The sequence below is a fragment of the Adiantum capillus-veneris genome, chromosome 12 (assembly GCF_014529385.1).
Source record: "Adiantum capillus-veneris isolate H3 chromosome 12, ASM1452938v2, whole genome shotgun sequence".
Classification (NCBI taxonomy): Eukaryota; Viridiplantae; Streptophyta; class Polypodiopsida; order Polypodiales; family Pteridaceae; genus Adiantum; species Adiantum capillus-veneris.
The window spans coordinates 128,384,996-128,409,729 of record NC_140942.1 but is presented as its reverse complement, the minus strand read 5'-3'; the positions used below and the strand labels follow the sequence as shown (position 1 = coordinate 128,409,729).

The window sequence follows — 24,734 nt, the reverse complement described above, 5'->3', positions numbered from 1 at the left end:
TGCCCCGACGTACGACCATAACATTTAATGAGAGAATCATCAATGGGAGGGTCCTGAGAAACTTGGGGCACACTCGTGTTATCATTAATTGCATTGACAGAGGAAGTGGGTTCTGTGGGTTCTTTAGATTCATTCGATTCAAGCTTAGGACATGTTCTTTTTATGTGACCCTTAATGTGACAATGAAAACAACGACCTTCCTTAGAATAAGTGCTTTGCTCTTCCGACGTGATGTATCCTCCTACTATGCCTTGTGCTACCTTTTCATCTGGAGTAAGCTTAAGTTTAGCAATTGTGTTAGCCTTACCCTTAGATTCATTGGAAGAATTCTTTGATGAGAGACTGTTGGAAGATTGGTTAGAACAGTTACCATTCTTACCACTCTTACCGTTCTTACCGTTCTGAGGGTTTTGAGAAGTCTACGGGTTTCCCTTGTTGTGCTTCATCTCTTGTGCGAGAGCAATCGCTACCGCCTTGTTGAGATCGATTGGATCGAGTACCTCGACATCGTACTTGATATACTTGTCCAATCCAAAGAGAAAAGCCTCTTTGTGCTCATCATCCGATTTGCGTAATTGGGTACCTAGTTGCAAAACACGATTAGAAAAAGACATAACCGGCATACCATTTTGCTTGAGAGCGTGCCAATCGTCCTTCAATCGTGCAAGGTACTGAGGTGGCATAAACCGCGCCTTGAGCTTGTCTTGGAAATCAGCCCAATTGAAGGAAAGGGACGTGAATTCATCGGCTTCCTCTAGGTGCGCTCTCACGTGACACATCCCGACCCTATGTGTCCGTGGACAAGCTACACCACAGCAATGTTCAGTCAGTCCAGTCAGTCTAGATTAGCAGTGATCTGGCACTTTTGTGAGTCTATTCGTAGACCGTGCATGCCCCGTCACTGAGTGTAGATGCATATCCTCTGGTTGCACACAGCATGATCATCAGTATTCCCTTTAGAATCCATCAGATTCAGTGAGGGGAATTTTCCAGTGTATTTAGCCTATTTTTCCTATTTTTGGCTATTTTCACTTATTATTTTTAAGTGATTTCCCAACAAAAGTAGGTAGGGCAATTTTGCTAAGTTAATATATAAGCAAACCCAAGTTAGCACTAAATGGCAAAAGAGGCAGCAGGAGCACATGCTCAACAGGCACCTTCTCAGCAGGACCCCGCAAGAACCTTGGCGTTTTCCATTGCCGTCACCGCCAACACCCTCAAGTACCTAGAGTTTTCTGTTCTAGCAGTTCCCGCGTCATCACCAACTTGAGATTCCCAGCGATTTGCATCCCTTGCATCATTGCCATCAGCAGGCAGCCCTAGCGTTTCCTAATCCGAGCCAAGCTTCCCCATTTGCTAGCGTTTTTACTAACGCTCAGCCCACAGTCCAACGTTTTTGGTTTTCAGCCCAAACTGCAACAGATACACAGCGTTTTCAGCAAGCCTTAGCAGCGAACAATTCATCCCTAGTTGGTCGCAGAAGAACCCCCATTTTCAGCCGTAAAAACGTAGCCAACACAGTCATTTTCAGCCACCCAAAACAGCCCAAAGATTGTAAGATTTTCAGCAGATAGAAGACCACAGTTTCAGCCCTAAAGTCGTCGTCGTCATCGGCATAGTCCCAGATTGCATCAGTCCATTGCATCCTCATTGTACCACTTTGTGCAATCAATAAGTAGACCACTCTCGCCGACGAGAGTGGGGCCTTCGGAGGAGGATTTTACGTCTCTGGTGTCGTATCTCTCTTCTCTCTCTATCTCTCAGTCTCATACACTTGCACGCACTGTGTCCATTCACTTTGTTTGTGATCATAGCACTTTTCATTAAGAACGGAAGGCTCTCCCTTCCATAAGAACTAAAAGGAACCTTGAGCACAGTTCGGAGCATTATCTTGAGCAAAGCGCAAACAGTCATTCCGTTGCACCTAACATTGGTATCAGAGATTTGGCAGTGTTTTGTATCACTCAAGGAAAGAACCACAAGAATTTTTTTTGCTTGTTGAGGTCGCACGAACCCAAGTTCGCTTGGGCGTGTCGATTCCTAATCGTGTTTTGTTGGAGAGTGATCGGAATCCCAAGAAAGAAGGGCTTGTCCAGCCTCTCCTTGTGTCTCTTTTCACTCATTGAGAGCGGACCGTGCACTTAGCGGCCGGTCAATCGACGTGACGTGGGAAAAAGCAACCTTGGTGTGAGCGCAAGGCCGCCAAGGGATGCGCCCGCAGAAAGGAGTAGAACTCGGGTGAAGAGAAGATCCTTCTCCAACGCGATTTGCAAGCGAAAGAACACCTCAAGAACCTCAAGATCCTCACGAACCCAAGAACTCAAGAACAAAGACCCTCAAGAACCCAAGTTCCTCGTGAACTTAAGAACCAAAGATCATAGTGCATGGTCGTCACCCGAAGCGGAATGGATACTTCACATAAAGGTGATGAGTATGAGAGAGGCGGCGAACATTTTTCCCCACCAGGAGACTTTTTCGACCCTCCCCCTTCGCCATCTACGCTACGAGTTGTACTAACTCCTATGGAGATTATGGTCAAGTGGATGTTGGACATGATGGCACAACAACAAGAAACGAATCGAGTTGCATTGGCACAACTCGCAAGCAAAGCAGAACAACAAGAAGCTAGGGACCGTGAGCGTGACGAAAGAATTGCAAGACTTGCCGAAGAACAAGTAGCCAAGGACCGCGAGTGCGACGAAAGAAACGCCAGACTTGCCGCACAACAAGAAGACAAGTGCCTTGCTTTCGAAGGCGAGCGCGACGCAAGAAAAGAAAGAAAAGAACTAAGAAAGAAGGAAGCGGCAGCACGAAGCGCGGCCTTGGAGGCCGAGCGTGAAGTTCAAAGGGAGCTACGCACTCAAGAATTTATTTTCCAAGTGCTAGCCTCGAAGATCGAACCACCCAAAGATCGTGGGAGTTCATCAAGTGGCGCAAGCCACAATGCGAATTCCAACCATCCAGTCACAGAGAAGTTGACTTTTAGTAAGTATGACAGTAATATGGATGCTACGGTTATTCATTCTTGGTTGCATCAATTTAATACTTATTTTGTGACAACTAAGAAAACAAGAAATAGCAAAGTTTTGACGACAGCTATGTACCTTGCCGGTGATGCCATCAATTGGTACCACGCATGGCAAGAGGCACAGCTAGCCGCGCACCTAGAGGCAGCCGACGAATTCATGCCCCTCTTTTAGTTGGGCTGATTTCCAAGACAAGCTCAAGGCGCGGTTTATGCCACCTCAGTACCTCGCACGATTGAAAGAGGATTGGCGCAATCTCAAGCAACATGGTATGCCAGTCATGTCTTTTTCTAACCGTGTTTTGTAGCTAGGCACTCAATTACGCAAATCGGATGATGAGCGCAAAGAGGCTTTTCTCTTTGGGTTAGACGAATACATCAAGTTTGATGTCGAAGTCTTTGACCCCGCGGATCTCAACAAGGCGGTAGTAATCGCTCTCTCCCAAGAGATGAAGCACAACAAGGGAAAGCCTAAGGAGAACAAGACTTCCACAAGTACCTTGCAGACTTCTCAGAACGGTAAGAATGGTAAGAATGATAACTCTTCTAACCAATCTTCCAACAGTCTCTCATCAAAGAATTCTTCCAATGAATCTAAGGGTAAGGCTAACACAATTGCTAAACCTAAGCTCACTCCAGATGAAAAGGTAGCACAAGGAATTGTAGGAGGATATATCACGTCGGAAGAGCAAAGCACTTATTCTAAGGAAGGTCGTTGTTTTCATTGTCACATTAAGGGTCACATAAAAAGAACATGTCCTAAGCTTGAATCGAATGAATCTAAAGAACCCACAGTACCCACTTCCCTTGTCAATGCAATGAATGATAACACGAGTGTGCCCCAAGTTTCTCAAGACCCTCCCATTGATGATTCTCTCATTAAATGTTATGGTCGTACGTCGGGGCACCGTTTTGTCATATTGTTTGACCCAGGTAGTGTGCATGATGTGATCAGTTCCTCTCTTGTCGAGAGAGCCCGCCTCGAAGTTAGTCCGAGAGCTCCTATCGAGGTCTCTGGCTTTCGTCCCGGTATGGACGCTCTCATCACGGAGGAGTGCCTTGATGTGTTGTTTGCAGTTCAACAGACTGCCTTCACTAGAAGATTTGTTGTTTCTCCTCTCTCAGGATGTGATATGATTTTGGGCATTCGATGGTTTCGTGATAACGATGCTCTTATGGATTTTCTGACTAACACTATAACTCTCAATGCCAAAAGTGATTCTCCTATTGTCATTCGTGGAGAGGACATTGCTCATTCTCCATCTCTCATTGCTATGTGCAGGACAAGATTGAAAGGATTCAGGAGAAGACTCTCTCAGTCTCTTTTTCTCCACAGCATGACACACAGAATTTGCATGATTATGAGAAGCATGATGAATTGAATGATAATGATGAGCATGATGATTTGGATGCCAATGACAAGCATGATGATTTGCATGATCAAGATGTGATTTCTCATAAGCATGATGGTTTCTAGGATCAAGATGTGATTTCTCACAAGCATGATGAGTTGCATGAAGAAGATGTGATTGTTCACAAGGATGATGTGTTAGTGGATGCTTTTTCTAGCGAAGCTAACCTTGTTGCAGATTCGATCAATCACGAAGAAGCGATCTTGGCTCTCGAGCCTAGGTCCAAAGAATCCCCTCAAGCAAAAGCGATCTTGGCTCTCGCGCCTAGGTCCACGGAACCCTCACAGGAAGTATTATGTGTTCGCATGATTGATACGCACGCATTGTTCGAATGTTTCATTCGTGATCGTTTCGTGTATTTTAGTCAGCATCGTTATGTGATCCCTTTTCCTAGGCATGACATATTGTATGTTGAGCACGTTTCTCTCATGGATGAGCACGAATGTATGCGGATTTTTCATGAAAAATTGAAAAGTATGTATGTAAGGAAGTCACATTCCATGTCTCTTCCTTGGCATGACACAGTTTTCGAACGAGCACACGATAGTATGAGCACCACGCATGGGCATTTCTATTGTGATTTGCCACAGTTGATTGATTTCGATCAAACAGAAAAGATTCGATCTCATTGTTTGCATGTGTTTGATGAACGGGTTGTCACTCCGTCTCTATGTTCATCTACATTGTATACACAGTCTTTAGCAAAGACAAGGTTTTTTCGCTTCACTTTACATGGAATGGGTATGTTCATGGTTTTGTGTTGGAAATGGTTTCAGGAATTTTCAGCCATGGAGATTCTTGAAGACGAAAGAAGCAAGTCTCTAGACGAAGCTGAAGCAAGGAAGGAGCCACAGAAGACTTTGTGTCGCTTTCAGCGCGGCCCAAAGAAGCAAGCGTTGTAGACCTTTATGAAGTTCAAGTACCGCACGATCCACACATCAGGGTGGACCGGCGAAGAGTCCCTTTCAAGATTTTGGATGCTATTGGCGATCTCCCTCGACGCCATACAGTTCAGTACCAATATCTCACTTTGAAAAGGAGCGGATGTCACGTGACACATCCCAACCCTATGTGTCAGTGGACAAGCTACACCATAGCAGGGTTCCCGTCAGTTCAGTCAGTTAGATTAGCAGTGATCTGACACTTTTGTGAGTCTATTCGTAGAGCGTGCATGTCCAGTCACTTAGCATAGATGTATATCCTCCGGTTGCACACCGCATGATCATCGGAATTCCCATCAGAATCCATTAGCATCAATTAAGGGAATTTTCCTGTGCATTTAGCCTATTTTCCTATTTTTGGTTATTTTCACTTACTATTTTTAAGTGACTTTCAAACAAAAGTAGGTAGGGCAATTTTGCTAAGTTAATATATAAGCAAACCCAAGTTAGCACTAAATGGCAGAAGAGGCAGCAGGAGCACATGCTCAATAGGCACCTTCTCAGCAAGACCCAGCAAGAACCTTGTCGTTTTCCATCGCCGTCACCGCCAACACCCTCAAGCACCTAGCGTTTTCTGTTCTAGCAGTTCCCGCGTCATCAGCAACTCTAGATCCCCAACGATTTGCATCCCTTGCATCATCGCCATCAGCAGGCAGCCCTAGCGTTTCCTAATCCGAGCCAAGCTTTCCCATTTGCCAGCGTTTTTACTAACGCTCAGTCCACAGTCCAGCGTTTTTGGTTTTCAGCCCAAACTGCAGCAGATACACAGCGTTTTCAGCAAGCCTTAGCAGCAGATTGTTCATCCCTAGTTGGTTGCAGAAGAACCCCCATTTTCAACCGTAAAAACGCAGCCAAAACAGTCATTTTCAGCCACCCAAAACAGCCCAAAGATTTGCAGATTTTCAACAGATAGAAGACCATAGATTTCAGCCCTCAAGTCGTCGTCGTCATCACCGTCGTCGTCATCGGCATAGTCCCAGATTGCATCAGTCCATTGCATCGTCATTGTACCACTTTGTGCAATCAATAAGTAGACCACTCTCGCCGACGAGAGTCGGGCCTTCGGAGGAGGGTTTTACAACGTCTCTGGTGTCGTATCTCTTTTCTCTCTCTATCTCTCAATCTCATACACTTGCACGCACAGTGTCCATTCACTTTGTTTGTGATCATAGCACTTTCCATTAAGAACAGAAGGCTCTCCCTTCCATAAGAATCAAAAGAAACCTTGAGCACAGTTCGGAGCACTCATCTTGCGCAAAGCGCAAACAATCATTCCGCTGCACCTAACATGCGCGGCTAGCTGTGCCTCTTGCCATGCGTGATATCAATTGATGGCATCACTGGGAAGGTACATAGTTGCCGTCAAAACTTTGCTATTCCCTGTCTTCTTAGTTGTTGCAAAATAAGCATTAAATTGATGCAACCAAGAATGAATAACCGTAGCATCCATCTTACCGTCATACTTACTGAAAGTCAACTTTTCTGTGACTGGATGGTTGGAATTCGCATCGTGGCTTGCACCACTTGAGGAACTCCCACGATCTTTGGGTGATTCGGTCTTCGAGGCAAGTACTTGTCGAATCAATTCTTGAGTGCGTAGTTCTCGTTGAGCCTCATGCTCAATCTCCAAGGCTGTGCTTCGTGCTGCCGCTTCCTCCTTTCTTAGTTCTTTTCTTTCTTTCCGTGCGTCGCGTTCGCGTTCTAAAGCAAGGCGATTGTCTTCTTGTTGTGCGGCAAGTCTTGCTTTTCTTTCGTCGCGTTCGCGGTCCTTAGCTGCTTGCTCACAGTCCTTAGCTGCTTGTTCTGCGGAAATTCTTGCAATTCTTTCGTCCCACTCACGGTCCTTAGCTTCTTGTTGTTCTGCTTTGCTTGTTAGTTGTGCCAACGCAACTCGATTCGTTTCTTGTTGTTGTGCCATCATGTCCAACATCGACTTGACCATCATCTCCATAGGAGTTAGTACAACTCGTGGCGTAGATGGCGAAGGGGGAGGGTTGAAAAAATCTCCTGGTGGGGAAAAATCTTCGCCGCCTCTCTCATGCTCACCACCTGTATGCGAAGTATCCATTCCGCTTCGGGTGACGACCATGCACTATGATCTTTGGTTCTTAAGTTCACGAGGAACTTGGGTTCTTGAGGGTCTTGGGTTCTTGGGTTCTTGAGGTTCTTGGGTTCTTGAGGTTCTTGAGGTTTTCTTTTGCTTGCAAATCGCGTTTGAGAAGGATCTTCTCTTCACACGAGTTCTACTCTTTTCCGCGGGCGCACCCCTTGGCGGCCTTGCGCTCACACCAAGGTTGCTTTTTTCCACCTCACGTCGATTGGCCGGCCGCTAAGTGCACGGTCCGCTCTCAATGAGTGAAAAGAGACACAATGGGAGGCTGGACAAGCCCTTCTTTCTTGGGATTCCTATCACTCTTCAACAAAACACGATTAGGAATCGACACGCCCAAGCGAACTTGGGTTCGTGCGACCTCAACAAGCAAAAAAACTTTCTTGTGGTTCTTTCCTTGAGTGATATAGAACACTGCCAAAGCTCTGATACCAATGTTAGGTGCAGCGGAATGATTGTTTGCGCTTTGCTCAAGATGAGTGCTCCGAACTATGCTCAAGGGTTCCTTTTAATTCTTATGGAAGGGAGAGCCTTCCGTTCTTAATGGAAAGTGCTACGATCACAAACAAAGTGAATTGACACTTTGCGTGTAAGTGTATGAGACTGAGAGATAGAGAGAGAAGAGAGATACGACACCAAAGACATTGTAAAACCCTCCTCCGAAGGCCCCACTCTCGTCGGCAAGAGTCGTCTACTTATGATTGCACAAAGTGGTACAATGCGTATGCAATGGATTGATGCAACTTGGGACTATGCCGATGACGACGACGACTTTAGGGCTGAAATTTGTGATCTTCTATCTGTTGAATTTCGGTGGCTGAAAATGATTGTTTTGGCTGCGTTTTTATGGACTGAAAATGGGGGTCTTCTGCAACCAACTAGGGCTGAATCTGCTACCGTCTTCAAAGCTGAAAACGCTGCTGCATCTGCTTCGGTAAGGGTTGGAAACCAAAAACGCTGGGCTGCCTGCTAGCGTTAGTGAAAACGCTATGCACATCTGGGACTGCTGTTGCTGGTGTTAGTGAATGTGGATGCAACGCTAGGGATCTGGTGATGATGGCGATGATGGAAAGTTGAGATCGCCAAGGCTTGGTGCTTGATGCGGTGGAAATCTGCTAGGGACAGAAAACGCTAGGTAATAGGGTGTGTTGGCGATGAGGTAAACTGCAAACGCCAAGTGCTTTTGGTCTTGAGGGGTTCCTACTGAGAAGATGCTTGTTGAGCGGGAAGCTCCTGCTGCCTCTTCTGCTAGAAAGTGCTAACTTGGGTTTGCTTATATATTAACTTAGCAAAATTGCCCTACCTACTTTTGTTGGGAAGTCACTTAAAAATAATAAGTGAAAACTACCAAAAATAGGGAAAATAGGCTGAATGCACTGGAAAATTCCCCTAACTGAATCTGATGGATTCTGAAGGGAATATTGATGATCATGCTTTGTGCAACTAGAGGATATGTATCTATGCTAAGTGACTGGGCATGCACGGTCTACGAATAGACTCACAAAAGTGCTAGATCACTTCTAACCTAGATTGACTGAACCCTGATCATGCTGTAGCTTGTCCACGGACACATAGGGCTGGATGTGTCACGTGACAACAAAGGCCAGTGACTGTACCTCCGCCGTCGAAGAAGTCGAAGCATCTCCAACTCACTTTGGACAGTTTCTCCAATAATGTCTCTTCTCACGACATTTGTTGCAATGTCGTTCCACCCTCAAGACGTCTTGTTCGGCATCACTCTTCTTGTCTTTGGTGGTGTTGTTTTTTTTCTTACTCTTCTGGTTCTTGTTGTTGGAAGAACCGGTCAAGGCTTCGTAGCGGGACTTCTTCTCTGTATTGAACCGCTCCTCTTGGTCCAATACCATTTGAACAATCTTGTCTCAAGAGACAATATTCAGCCGGCCACTCGTAATCAATGAAGAGTAAGAGTTGGTGTACCGAGGAGGTTATTGGGCCAGAAGCTGGATGGCCATGTCCTTTGAACTTGTAAACTTTCCCATATGTAGTATCTCTTGTTGAAGCTCTTGCATCTTATTGATGTGATCCCGCATGGAAGAGTGTTTCGCATTGAAGGTCCTCAACTGCACCTCGAGGGCTATCCGTTTTATTGGAGAAACTCGATCATAAAGTGAAGAAAGCGGATCCGAAATCAACTTCGCATCTTTTATCAATCGTATGCGGCCAATAACTGATGGTGTACTATTGAGGATAATGAAAGACCGGATTCGAGCATTGACACACTCCGATAACTTTGCTCCCGCAAGGTCCTTTGGCTTTCGAAAGTTGCTTGAGACAAAACCTCCAAGCTCGTAAGAGTCAAAGACTGCCATCCTAGTAGCTCCATACGGCATAGTTGTCTCCATTAAATTGCCGATCCGAGGGAAACGTACGAAGGGTAGGTATCTCGATTGGTTGATCACCTACACCGGAGTAGAACTGGACCAATCTCTCCACTCATTGACGGTTGGTTCACCACGGCCAGTCTCATCATCATGATGTACTTCGTCTTCACGGGTTGAACTTGTCTTAGAGTCATCGCTCTTCTCCATTGTGTTGGAGAACTTAGGCATGTGATAAGGCTAGGTCAAGGTAGAAGAGAAAATTTGCAAATCTGCCTACTACAGCTGAAAAAGCCCGAAATGAGTAAAAAACGCAGAAAAAACAGCAAACCATCTCTTTTCGTCGCGGAAATTCAGCCCAAAAGATTCACACAAATCAGTGATCCTATTCAAGAGCGTGCCGTGGCTCTGATACCATGCAAAGGTGTAGCGGAAATGGGTGAATCAGGCGATGAACTTGTTTGCAACCGCGAGCAAACCTCCTTTTCGTACCGGACAGCCAATAGATCTCGTATATATCGTGATGGATCTCCTTTTTGTCAAGCTTGTAGTGCGTACCGCCCACCGAACGGGCATGGGTAGCCAAGCAGGTATGTAACCACACATGTAGGGGCTCAATGCAGAGAGGAAAGGGAGTGCTAGTAGAGAAGAGAGATCGCAGGCAAAACGTTGAGAGGGAGAGAGATCGATGGTGCTAGAAAACGTTGGAGAGAGGAAACGCGCGCACACACATAGCGCTTGATACGTGTACTAGACGTATTTTTGGAGGATCAGTGTTTTTCAAATATATATATTTTTACAAGTATTATATTATATGGGTCCATACAAAGGTTAATAATTTATTGAAGTCAAATGTTGCGCATAATTAAATGGAAAGTTGACATCTTTAAATCCTAAACTCACTGCTTAGTCAATGATAATTTGTCACTTGCACATCTAACCCTATGTGCACGTGGACAAGCTACTTCATGACTAGGGTTCAATTCAACTTAGGAAGTGTTTTGGCACCTTTGTGAGTCTGTTCGCAGGCCATACATGTCTAGGCACTTAGAGTAGTTGCATGTTCTTTGGTTGCACACAACATGATCATGAGCATTACCATCAGAATCCATTAGGAGCATTTTACAGTGCACAGAACTTATTTTCTCTATTTTAGTCATTTTTCACTTATTATAAATAAGTGACTTTGTTGGGAAACTTGTTAGGGCAAATTGACTAAGGCAATATATAAGAAAAGCTAGCGCTAGCACTTTCTTGCAGAAGAGGCAGTAGATACCATCTCGCAGTGCACCTTCTCAGCAAGACTCTCGGTAAGAACTCCTAGCGTTTTATCAGCCATCAAGATAGCCTAGCGTTTTCAGCATTTGCAGATCAACCCCAGCGTTTTGCAATTTGCGGATCAGTCTGGCGTTAGCAGATTCACAACAGATTCCCTAGCGTTTTTGTAGCAAAGAGCAGATCAGCCTAGCGTTTTTATATTTGCAGATTTCCATCAGCGTTTTGCAGATTTCCAAGGACAAGTACCCCATTAGCATCAGCGTTTTGTATTTTTAGTAGTCAGACTCCGCACGCCAGTCCCCAAACCTCACAGATCTCACCTTCTCGCAGCAGATCCTCGCCGCACGGTCAAATCAGCCAGAGTTTGCAGATTCAGCCTGCTATTCGCGGATTTCAGCATCTGCGTTTTCAGTGCATTGTCATGGCAATGTCGTCATCGCCGTCATCACTGACATAGAGTCAGAATTCAACAGATACAAGATTTGTAGATTTCAGCCCTTAGCGTTTTCAGATTTCAGCTCGTCTCGTCGCCGTCCTCACCGTTGTCGACATCGTCGGCAAGTCCATTGCATTTAGACCATTGTACGAGATTTGTGCAATCAATAGCATAGACCTCTTTCACCATACAGAGTGGGGCCCTTGGAGGAGGGTTTGACAATATTCTAGTGTCGTATTCTTCTCTCTCTATCTCTCAATCTCAGCACCTTTCCTTTATTCACAATGTTTACCACTTTGTTTGTGATCATTTGCACTCTCTCACTAAAGGAACGGAAGGCTCTCCCTTCCATAAGTAAAAGGAACCCTTGAGCACAGTTCGGAGCAGTCATCTCTTGAGCAAAGTTCGACATTCACTTCCGTTGCACCTTACATTGGTATCAGAGCTTTGACATTGTTCTGTATCACTCAAGGAAAGAACCACAAGTATTTTTTTTGCTTGTTGTGGTCGCGTATAACCCAAGTATACTTTGGGCGTGTCGATTCCTAATCGTGTTTTTGAAAAGTGACAGGAAACCCAAGAAAGAAGGTCTTGTCTAGCCTCCCCTTGTTTCTCTTTTCACTCATTGAGAGCGGACCGTGGACTTAGCGGCCGGCCAATCGACGTGAGGTGGAAAAAAGCAACCTTGCTGTGAGCGCAAGGCTGCCAAGGGATGCACCCGCGGGAAAGAGAAGAGCTCGGGCAAGAGAAGATCCTTCTCTAACACATATTGCAAGCTAAAGAAAGAACTTTAAGAACCTCAAGAACTAAAGGACTCGAGAACCTCAAGAACTCAAGAAACCCAAGAACCCAAGTTCCTTGTAAACTTAAGAACCCAAGACTTCAGTGTATGGTCATCACTTGAAGCGGAATGGATACTTCGCATGGAGGTGATGAAGATGAAGGTGGCAAAGAAGAATTTTCCCCACCCGGAGGTTTTTCCGACCCTCTCCCTTTCCCATCTACGCCAAGGATTGCAGCAAATCCTATGGAGGCTTTGGTAAAGACGATGATGGACATGATGATACGACAAGAAGTGCAACGCGTCGCCTTAGAGCGCGAGTACGAAGAAAGAACGGCAACCTTGGAGTGTGAGCATGAGCAAGGACGCTTGGCATCGAAGAAAGAACGACAGCCTTAGAGCGTGAGCGCGAGCCATAGTTACAGGGGACGGAGGGGCGAGGCTTAGGGACGCAAAACGGGTGTAACCGGGCCGGGGACGGAGGGGGACGGCTAGGAACGGTCGAATTTTCATCCGACCGGCGGGAACACAGCCTGCCGTATCGAGGACGGACCAAGGACGGCCGGGAACGGGGACAGTTTTTTAAAACTTGAAAAAGTGATATTTTTTAATGGACAAAGGCAGCCAACGTCTACTTTTTTGGGGGGCTTTGGTCCTTGGGAGCCTATAAAAGCACCCTTGGGCCTCATCTTCTCTCAAGGTCAATGAAGGCTCTCCTCTCTACCGTCTACTATCTAGACTCTACGCCGTCTACGGTCTCCTATGGGCGCTCAAGGCTCAAGCTCTATCCTTGAGTCTCTCAAGTCTCTACCCACTCTCTCCCTCTTCTACCCTCTCAACTTTGAAGCTCTCCTCTACTCTCTCTCCACACAAGCTCTCCTCTTAGCTCTACCCTCTCTCCACTATCTTGTCATCTCAAGCTAACTCCACTTCTCAAGTCGGCGCTTCTCGAAGGAGGCCCGCCGTGCAAACATGGTTGTGGTGGGATGAAGTCGACTCTACCACGCGTGGTAAAGGTGGTGGTGCAAGAACATGGACGTGCAAGCCATGCCCATACAGGAGAACGGGTGTTGCAAACAAAGTGCGAGTCCATCTTCTTCATGAACCCGGTCACTAGGTGAAGTTTTGCCCTCGAGTATCTCCCGAGAAGAGGTTGGAGCTTCTTGAGAAGCTCGCGGTGTATTGAGGTCACGGAAGCAGCCAAGAGGGGCCGTTTTGTTGCCGTTGATCCCTCCGCCACGGCGACACCGCGAGAGCAAAGGGAAGCCAACCTTGACTCCACCTCTCAAGCGTTCAAGACAAATGCATCTACACCGTCCTCTTTCGTTGCGTATCGCCAAAGCACCCTCAACAAAAGTTGGAATCCTAAATTGAAGGATGTTAGGTGCAACGGAATGAATGTTGTATTTTCTCAAGATTAGTGATCCTTTTAGTTCTTTAGGAAAAGAGAGAGCTTTCCATCTTGTAGAGTGCTGTGGTCATGAACAAAGTGAGTGGATATTGTGCGTGCAAATGAATGAGACTGAGAGAAGGAGAGAGAAGAGATACGACACCGAGAGGTTGTAAAACCCTCCTCCAAAGGCCCCACTCTCGTCGGCGAGAGTGGTCTACTTTGATTGCACAAAGGTGTACAATGCGTATGCAATGGACTGATGCAATGGGACTATACCGATGACGACGACGGAGATGGCTGAAATCTGAGGTCTTCTAATCACTGATTTCGGGGACTGTTTGGTGGCTGAAATGACTGTTTTGGCTGCGTTTTTATGGCTGAAAATGGGGGAAACATCTACAACAGCGTTTTGTACAGTAGGTACTTCAGAGACAAGCACCATAGAGATCACCGGCCCGGAGAATGTCCTATGTATGGTTGCAGATGGAGAGGCGTCAAATAGGGCAGCCGTGGCTATCATTGAGGGCATGTATCCTAGCATCCATATCACATTTTGCATGGCGCATTGCCTCAATAATCTCCTGAAGGACATAGGGAGCTTGTCATGGATTTCACCCACCATTGGTGACACGTCTTAAATTGTCAGCTTTGTGCTCAACCATCAAAAAGTGTGCCATGAGTTCTTAAAGAGGAGCCACTTGTCCTTGCTCAAATATTCAGAGACAAGATTTGCATTCAATTCCCTTGGATCTGATGTGGGTTATGGCTGAAAACAAAACGGTGATTGCACTCCTGCTGCTAGCCAAAAACTCTAGGATGATCTGCATCTGCAAAGCTAAAACGCTGAAGTACCTGCTGTACAAAACACTGGCTCTACTGTTCTGCTGGCGTTAGTAATCTGCTGATGTTGCTGATCCAAAAACGTTGCATGGTTGAAGTAGCAAAAACGCTAGCAAGGCTGATTTGAAAACGCTAATGCTGAGGTGATTCTGTTGTGGGAAAACTCCGAGGATGGGGCTGATCTGCAAGAATCTGCTAACGCTAGGGTACTGTGGCTGATGGCGATGACTGCAAGAGAGGAAACGCCAGAGGTGGGAGTTTACTGCTGGGAACAGAAACGCTAGGGGTCCTTGAGGGGGGGTACTGCTGAGAAGTTGCCTGTTGAGCGGGAGCTCCTGCTGCCTCTTCTGCCAGAAAGTGCTAATTTGGGTTTGCTTATATATTAACTTAGCAAAATTGCCCTACCTACTTTTGTTGGAAAGTCACTTAAAAATAATAAGTTAAAATAACCAAAAATAGGAAAATAGGCTAAATGCACTGGAAAATTCCCCTAACTGATGCTAATGGATTCTGATGGGAATTCCGATGATCATGCTGTGTGCAACCGGAGGATATGCATCTATGCTAAGTGACCGGACATGTACGGTCTACGAATAGATTCACAAAAGTGCCAGATCACTGCTAATCTAACTGACTGAACTGACGGGAACCCGGCTATGGTGTAGCTTGTCCACGGACACATAGGGTTGGGATGTGTCACGTGACAAAGGAAGAGGTGGATAGGTCGGTTGCCCGATTCTTCTTCCACGACCACATTGCCTTCTATGCTTCGCGGTGAGTTTCCCTTGGCATATGCACATTGCAATCTCCCATTTTGTATTCATTATGGGGTCTTGACTCTCGACTCTCCATACTAACACAACATGCTCTATTTTGTGTGGATAGGTCTCAATATTTTTGAACCATGGTTACGAAAATAGGGGAATATGGATCCTCTTATGTGGCACCTTCATCGGAGAGGCTTCGCTCCACCCTCCTTGACAAAGAGAAGCTTGCCGTGGAGCAAGTGGCCCAAGCAACAAAGGATTTGTGGGAGACAAATGGTGTCTCTCTCCTTGTAGATGGATGGAGGGCACCCGCAAGTGGTCCATCCACGGAGTGGTGGCCTACTCTCGAGGGGAGATGTACTTTGTGGAGTCACATGATGCATCCGGCAATGGCAAGGCCGCGGAGATACTTGCTACAGAGTGGACAAGCACCATAGAGATCACCGGCCCGGAGAATGTCCTTTGTATGGTTGCAGATGGAGAGGCGTCAGATAGGGCAGCCGTGGCTATCATTGAGGGCATGTATCCTAGCATCCATATCACATTTTGCATGGCGCATTGCCTCAATAATCTCCTCAAGGACATAGGGAGCTTGTCATGGATTTCACTCACCATTGGTGACACGTCTCAAATTGTTTGCTTTGTGCTCAATCATCAAAAAGTGCGCCATGAGTTCTTTAAGAGGAGCCACTTGTCCTTGCTCAAATTTTCAGAGACAAGATTTGCATTCAATTGGCTTATGCTAGGCCGTTTGTCTACATGTGGCGGAGCCTTAAGGGGCCTCTTTCTCAGTGATGAGTTCCAGGCCATGTCGGAGTCTACATCAGCAACAGGATTGAAATGCCGAGAATGGGCCGACGACGTCGCTTTGTGGGAGGAGGTAAAGACTCTTGACGCCATGGTCAAGCCTATTCTACACCTACTTCGAGTTGTGGATAACTTGCAGCCATGCATCGGCAAAGTCTACGAAGCCATGGATCGGATGATAGAGACACTTGAGAAGCTTGTGCCTGACCCTGTTCAGTATGCAGAGATTCATGGCTTGTGTGAGTCGAGGTGGAATGGATATTACTCTCCACTTCATGCGGCAGCTTATGTGCTTGACCCTGAGTTTCAGGGAAGGCGTCAAGAGACCGACAAGGAGGTGAGCAAAGGATAGCGGCTTGCATTCGAGCGCCTTGAGCCTAGTAGTGACATTAGGTGCAAGATTAGAGACGAGCTACTCAACTACAGGCAAAAGAAGGGCTCCTATGGATGTGTAGATGCACAGGTTGATCGCAACAAGATTGTCTCGGTTTTGTGGTGGGAGGACTATGGAGGAGATGGCTCACATAGCAGCGCTTGACTGTTCGTGTCCTTAGCCAAGCATGTACCACTAGTTGCTTGGAGCAACTATGGAGTGTGTACAGCCACATTGCCTCTAAGAAGAGGAATCGCCTTGGGGTCCAGAGGGCCAATGATTTGGTGTTTGTGAGCGCTAACTTGCACATGCTTGCCAAGAGTGTCATACACAAGGCAGATCCCTTCACTGAGTGGGAGATGGCACAAGAGAATCCATTTATGACCGAGACACTTTTGGAGGAGCTAGAGGAGAACTTCGAGCCTCAATGCGAGCCTCGCGAGGCCTCATATGTCGCTGATGACCTCGACTACGACGACGATATGGAGATTCAGCAGGCGAGCACTTTTTGAGTTTGATGATCATTGATCACTCTCGAGTCTAGAGTCTACTTCTCTAGAGTCTACCTAGCCCTTTGTACTTTTTGTTATCCTTGAGACTTATCCTAAGTCCTTTTTGAGCCCTTGTGGCATGCACTTTTCATTTTGTATCCATTGATTTTTTATTAGCTCATTTGCGCCTATATGACTCGTGCTCTTTGGTCTATTTAGTGTAAATTTGTGGTCAAAGTGATGCTCTATGTGTGTGGCATGTGTAGGTCAAAAAATGCCAAAAAAACTCTGTTTTTTTTTGCCGTTCCGACCCTCGTTCCCGTTTCTTGACTTTTGCGTCCCGTCCTCGTCCCGGTTCCCGTTCCCGACCTCGACCCGCCGTCCCATGTAACTATGGTGCGAGCAAGCGTGCTTGGCGGCCGAAGAAAGAAAGGCAGAATTGGATCGCGAGCGCAAAGAAAGAAAGGCAGAATTGTATCGCGAACTCGAAGAAAGACTAGCGGCCTTGGAGTTAGAGCGTGAGGCGTAGAGAGACCAACGCATGCAAGAGTTTGTCCTACATGTACTCACCTCGAAACCCGAGCCGGCCAAAGATGTTGGTGGTTTATCAAGTGGCGCAAGCCGTGATTCGGACTCCAACAACCCCGTCATCGAGAAGTTGACATTCAGTAAGTATGACGGTAAGATGGATGCTAATGTTATTTCATTCTTATTTGCATCAATTTAATGCTTATTTTGCGACAACTAAGAAGACAAGAAATAGCAAAGTTTTGACGGCAGCCATGTATCTTGCCGGTGATGCCATCAACTGGTATCAAGCGTGGCAAGAGGAGCAATTGGCCGCGCACCTAGAGGAAGCCGAGGTAGACGTGCCCCTTTCTTTCAGTTGAGCCGACTTCCAAGACAAGCTCAAGGCGCGGTTCTTGCCACCTCAGTACCTAGCGCAGTTAAAGGAAGATTGGCACAATCTTAAGCAGAATGGTACTCCAATCATGTCTTTTTCTAACCATGGCAGCTTGGAACCCAATTACACAAATCGGATGCGAAGCGCAAAGAGGCTTTCATTTTCGGGTTGGACAACTATATCAGGTTTGATGTAGAAGTCTTCGATCCCGTTGATCTCAACAAGGGGGTAGCGATTGCTCTCGCACAGGAGATGAAGCACAATAAGGGAAAGCCTATTAGCCTAAGAAGAACAAGACTTCGCAAAGTACCTCTCAGACTTCTCAGAACCCTCAGAACGGTAAGAATGGTAACTCTTCTAACCAATCTTCCTCTAGTCTCTCAGAAAAGAACTCACACAATGAATCTAAGGTAAAGCTAACACAATTGCTAAAACCTAAGCTCACCCCAGATGAAAAAGTAGCACAAGGAATTTTAGGAGGATACATTACGTCAAAAGAACAAAGCATTTATTCTAAGAAAGGTCGATGTTATCATTGTCACATCAAGGGTCACATAAAAAGAACATGCCCTAAGATTGAATCTAGCAAACCTAAAGAATCCACATCCTCTGTTAATGCCATAAATGAGAACACGAGTGTGACCCAAGTATCTCATGATCCTCCCTTTGAGCCAAGAATCTTGCAGGTGACGGAAGTCGCCTGCAGGCGTTCCAGCTCTGTGGCTAGGCTCGCTTGCTCTGTCGATAAGAGAGCAAGTCGAATGGCGGGCTCAGCGGGATCGGGCGAGGGGGCTTCATTGGAGTCCCTCTACGGTGGAGCTTGAGCCTCCATCTTTGTCTGCTGCTGTGAAGAAGAAGCGAAGGAGCGTCGATGAACGGAAGGGATCCTGCTGGACCGAACACGACAAGTAGGAAGGGAGAGGGAGAGGGCTAAAGGCAAAGTGCAGGCGCGGGCGAGTGAATGGGAAGGCAGGTGGGCTGGGCAAAAATACAGGACGGGCGGACAACAGGGAGGGTTATGGGTGGGGCTGGGCAGCGTGAGAGGTAGCGGAAGGAGAAGCTGCGAGCTGGGAAGCGGGAGAGGCAGCGGGTGGGTAGGGAGGACTGCGCAAGAGGCTGGCTGCGCAAGGGGGTGGGCAGGGTGGGCTGTGCAGGGGAGGTGAGGGCGAGGGTGTTGCGTAGGGGCAGGGGGGCAGGCAGCGATGTCGAAAGGGGGGTGCTGGCAGCAGCAGCAAGCTCGCCTTCAAAGCAATGCAAAAGACCATAAATTAGCATTGTTTGTGATCATATGCACTCTCTCACTAAAGGAACGGAAGGCTCTCCCTTCCGTAAGTAAAAGGAACCCTTGAGCACAGTCCGGAGCACTCATCTTGAGTAAAGTTCAACATTCACTTCCGTTGCACCTTACCTAATTTCATTTCTATACAGTGTACACAAATGTCAAAAACCCTCTTTGCCATTTATAATAAATAATGGAGTCATACAAAAAGTGTTTAGACCTTTGCAACTTTGGCAAAATTGACTACCTTTTAAACTTTAGGGCAAGCCAACTTTTATTAAAGTCTATAAATTGCCCACGTTTTTTAACAAAGCAACGTACTGAACGTTTTAAAACATCTGTTTTGTACTCTATTTAAAAAACGTGTTTTTTAGCTGCTATGCTGAAAAAACTAGAGAGAGAGTGTGATGCCCAAAATGTTGGCTAACTACACTCATAAGCCAAAAGTACAAGGGGAAGGGAAGGGGGGGAGGGCTGCCTATATAGGGCAATTGGTAAGTTGCCCTACTAGCCTGGCAAAAAACCCCACGACCCTACAAACTGAAAAAATGCTAATAAATATGTAAACTCACTAAAAGTAACCTGTTGCACATATTTAGTAGCAGAACTGCAGAGAACTAGAGACTCTAGCCCTGGGCAACCCTAGGAACGGTCCCACCTCATGCTAGCTTACCGGGTGAGCAAGACCGTGGAGTGCAACGCCGAGAAAGGTACGTCTATCTCAAATACAGCCGGGCACAACCACAAAATAACCCTCACTCCCTAATCTGCTCGTGGGAGATATTGGAGCTACCATTGGACAAGAAACTAAACTCTAACAGGCACCCGTCCCTCCTTGTAAAGGGGCGAGCAAAAATGTCCATTTCAACCTAAAATACCCTACAACACATAAATAGGGAAAACTAGGAAAAAATAGGGTGTGGCCTACGGCCATACAAAAACTAGGAAATCCCCCAACATGCTAGAATGTGAAAGATGGGGAGAGAGAGAGTGCACAAGCCTTGCGGGGCACAACAATGCAATACAAGAGAGTACATGGCTTCATCATAGTGCTAGAATGGGGCCTAAAGTACTTCGCAATCCATAAATGGGAAACCTGGGAAATCCCACATGCCTAGAATCATGGATGTGGAAACGCCTCACAAGGCTAGACATAGCCACAAAGAAGCCCTCACTTGCAAGATCTAGGCGGAGAGATGAACTCCCAAACTATAAGATCCCCTCGGGGATCCGGGGGGCCATGAGTGACGAAGGAATTTGCAAGTCCAGTCCACCACTTCATCAAGCATACCTCTCTACAAAGAACCGTAGGGCCTAGGATAGACGATCTTGTCCACCAATGGCAACAAGTGGTTATTTAAAATTGCCGTTAATGTCCACCATTTCCATGGAACTTGTATCAGTTGTACAGGTTAGAGCTCCTCCGCTTGCACACCATGTCTTGTGAGCATGCCATCAATAGCTTTAAATTATAGGGAAAGTTGGAGATTAGCGGCTTCTCCTCCAAGAACTACTTGCGCCATCCTGTTTCAAAGTCCGGTTGTACAGGTTAGAGCTCCTTCACTTGCACACCATGTCTTGTGAGCATGCCATCAATAGCTTTAAATTATAGGGAAAGTTGGAGATTAGCGGCTTCTCCTCCAAGGACTACTTGCGCCATGCCGTTCCAAAGTCCGGTTGACAATGCTAGAGCCAATATACAAGTGTTCCGTGTCCAACTATCACAAAGATGTACAACCTGTTAGTCATTTGCCACACCATTCTCCAAAGACTATATAGGTCCTATTGGTTTTGAAGTTTGCCAAGAAAATAGGAGCAATCGTGTGAGCTGTTTACTGAGAATAAAATATGCAAAGAGTGCTATCCATTTGCAAGTCTTTATGAAAAGACTATATAGGTCCTATTGGTTGTAAAGTTTGCCAAGAAAGTAGGAGCAATTGCGTGAGCTTGGTACTGAGAATGAAATATGAAAAGAGTGCTATCCATCTGCAAGTCTTTATGAGTCCCTCGTGAAATGAAGGTAGGTGAACGAAGTTTGTAAAAGCCGGAATAGGTGCAACAGTAGCCGCCTCATTGGACTTTGAATCCGAAACTGACTTCTTTGGGCCATTCCTCCAAATATGCCCTTGTTCTCCACACTTATGACAATCACCTCCTTCTTGGAGGTGAGCTCACTTGTACCAGAAGTATCATCCTTCTTTTGCCTTTGCTTTACTTTCTTGGCTGGACATTGTCCAACCAGGGCGTCTGAGCCCCTCTAAATCCGGACCTCAATAGCTGGTCCTCTTGATCCAACACCATGGGAACAAGCTCCTTCCATGCCAAATCACTTGTCCTTAAAGTAATCAAAGTTGAATAGAAAGCATTGTACTCCAGAGTAAAATGCGTCATGAAGGTTATAGCCATATTTTACAAAGAGGTCAGCTTCCTTGCCTAAAGAATCAATGCTACATCTCATGCATCTTCTCAATGAGATCCTTCATGGACTTCGGCTTCCGAGGGTCCAAAGTCCACAAATGTCCCTCTAGATGAGCTCTTTTCATAGGCGTCATCCTATTGTAAACTTTTTCCAAGTGGCTCAAGATCTCTTGAGCATTAGTCATACTCCAAACATGTCCAAGACTCCAAGTGGCTCAAGATCTCTTGAGCATTAGTCATACTCCGAACATGTGCAAGACTCCAAGTGCCTGCCGCTTACAATTGAGGAAGATGAAAGACCGGATCCTTGCATTGAGCCGGTCCCAAGCACATTGACGCTCTGCAAGCTTCTCCAACTCCTTGGAAGAAAGATACCCGTCTGTAGGAGCCTTTGTCCTCTCAATCTTGTCGTGCACCATCAAGATAAGGTCGTTGGTCTCCATTATTGCCTCCCTAAGCACCATCTAGTCTTGGGAGAAACAATGGCAACACCTGAACCTGCCTTTCAAGTAACTCCTACAACTTCCCGCCATGAGTAGACTTTTTGCAAATGTTCCAAAGCATCATCCACTGTATCTACATAGACCTCTTCTTTTGTGTCTTCATCATGAGAACTCTCTGCAACATTCTTCTTCTTGGGTGCCATCGTCAAGACACTCCAAGGTTGCACAACAGTCTTCCGTAGACATGTCATCGACAGGGATCTCCAAACTCCTCATCAAGGGCAGGTACACCAGCTGCAATCGGTCCAGACTCCAAACTAAGCCCTCTTTGCTGAACAAAAGTCTCCAACAAAATCTGCAGAGATACTGGGCATGGACTGTGGCACTTGAATCACCATCTAGTCTTCAAAACGCAGCCCAGATCTTGTCCAACTCCACTCTAAATTTCTTATGTGATTTGGAAGACATTGGGCAACCCTCTCGTCTTTCAGAGGTCTTCTGTGACTGTTACTCATCTTGCTGTTGTCAGCTTTGCAGCTTTTTTGTGTCTAGCTCCACCATCGTATTTATTTCTTTGTCTTTGTGGATGTTCCCTCACCTTGAGGTTCTCTCCTAGTAATGAAGCATTAATTCAAGAAGATGTGTGTGTGTAGAAGCAAATGTTGATATCCATTTTCATTGGGCACGATTAGCGGGGATGTCGACGTTATCTTGTCATTACTATGCATGCAGAGTTGATGGTAATATTGATGACTACCTCGAGCTTATAACTTGCACTTGTTGCTATCTGTAAATTTTGGGGTAATATATTGTGCTCCAAGTTGAATGGGCCTTTGTCTATCTTTTCAGTAGCAAAACTCTTTAAAGCTCAATTTTTGAAATGCTCTTCTTCAACCAGTACTTCATGATTTCAAACGGTGTTTGGAGGAACAGGTGTGCATGCAAGCTTTTTAAAAGTCTTTGCCATGGTGCAGATTAAAGCAGAGGCTTTTGATATTGATTGGAAGAGAGTACTCACATTGAGCTTTTTTGGAGCGGCATTCGTTGCACCTGTCGGGCATTGGTGGTATGTCTTTCATGAACCTTTCAAATTATATGTACAACAAAGGGCCTTCACCTTTCTTCACATTCTCTTGTGTTTTTGGCACTCATTGCACTTTAAACATGGCAAGCTATGTGCATAATCATTCAGTTTTTTTGTATATATTTCATCAGTCATCTTCAATTCTTTTAGAAACCTCTAGCTTGTCTCTTTATACATGGATTGTCTTTTTACTGGATTATAGGATAACCCATTTCAAGTCCTGGTTTAAGTTTTCTGTGGGTATGAATATAGGTATGAAAGCTTGGAATATGTTGTGACAAAGCAGCTCAAGTTCCAGGCGAGCTCATTGAAGTCTACAAGCACAAAGCTGATTGCAGATACTTTTCTGCTAGGTCCTTTGCATCTACTTGCATTCCTCACTTACATGGGTGCTGCATCAGGAAAGACGATGGAAGAGATCAAGGTCATGCTGAAAAGGGATTACATCCCCGCTCTCGTGACGGAAGGAGCCTTCTGGCCATTAGTTCAGGCCTTCAATTTTCGGTTTGTGCCGGTGAAACATCAGCTTCTTTATGTAAATGGTTTCTGCCTGGTTGACAGTGTTTTTCTGTCATGGTTTAAATTTCAAGAGGATGCAGCATGGAAAAGATGGCTTTTGTCTCATGTGGCTCCAAAGCATCAATGATTGAATGCCTGTCTTTGGGTTTAGAGAGGATATGGCATTCCATGGATAACTTTTACATCCTTTGATGCAATGCCTTTTTTGAAGATATCCATGTGAGACTCTGAAATATAATCTCTCAAGAGCTTAGAAAATGTTGATGCATAAAAGGTTTGGAATTGCCAAAATTGAGGTAGTTAGTTGTTTGTGTGTGCACACGCGCATGCACGCTACCAAAAACAAACATAACTAGCCATGCTGATTGGTTGAAGGACCTGAAAACGCTGGACAGTCTTGGCTATGTTGAGACTAGGGATATGTAGGGAATGTGCCATTGTGCAGTGCTTTTTTGCCCCCCTATTGACAAAATCCTTTTATTGGAAGAAAATCCTTAGAAGAAAATCCTTTTATTGGATTTATGGTGCACCACATAATACAGTGCATAAAAAGTATGTTTTTTATGCAGTATATGATAAACACTATGTTTACAAATTGTTAGCTACCAACTGAAGGTCAGTCATGTGACTCATTTTTGTACTTTTCAATCATACATGGAATTTGGTCCTATTTTTTGGAGTGTTTTTATGAGATAATGATTTGAGTGTACGACTATTGTGTATCACTAAACTTGGCAAGCCAACTTAAGTACAACTCACACCTCAAGTTTGGGTTAAAAATACCCACCAGGGACCAAGGTTCGAGCAAAACTAGTTTCAAAGGCTTTACCAAATCTTTTTGCATATTTTAGGTATCAATATGGGTTTTTATTGCAGAAATGAGGTCATACATAGAGTACAATTTTAGAACTTCAATACTAATAATACAAATTTTTCTTTGGAGACATGGAGAATTGCTAAAGACTGCAATGCTTTGGAGAAAATTAGAGCTAAAAACAGCTACAGAGAATCTAACCATTAGAGCCATGTTAGTATTCAATTAAGCCTATTTAAAATCTTTATGAATCTTAGGTCAGGCAGAGTGATAGGAAATC

General features: G+C 45.5%; 1 protein-coding gene across 1 annotated transcript in view; it reads left to right on the top strand.

Annotated features, from left to right (window-relative positions):
* LOC147446493 (protein sym-1-like) overlaps positions 1-24,158 on the top strand; it is a 38,139-nt gene extending 13,981 nt beyond the window's left edge. Inside the window, exons 2-3 of the mRNA XM_086525706.1 lie at positions 23,012-23,103; positions 23,374-24,158. Coding sequence (XP_086381832.1) covers positions 23,012-23,103; positions 23,374-23,767 — 486 coding nt within the window. The 3' untranslated portion in view covers positions 23,768-24,158. The remainder of the gene's footprint in view (positions 1-23,011; positions 23,104-23,373) is intronic.
* Positions 24,159-24,734: the final 576 nt, after the last annotated feature.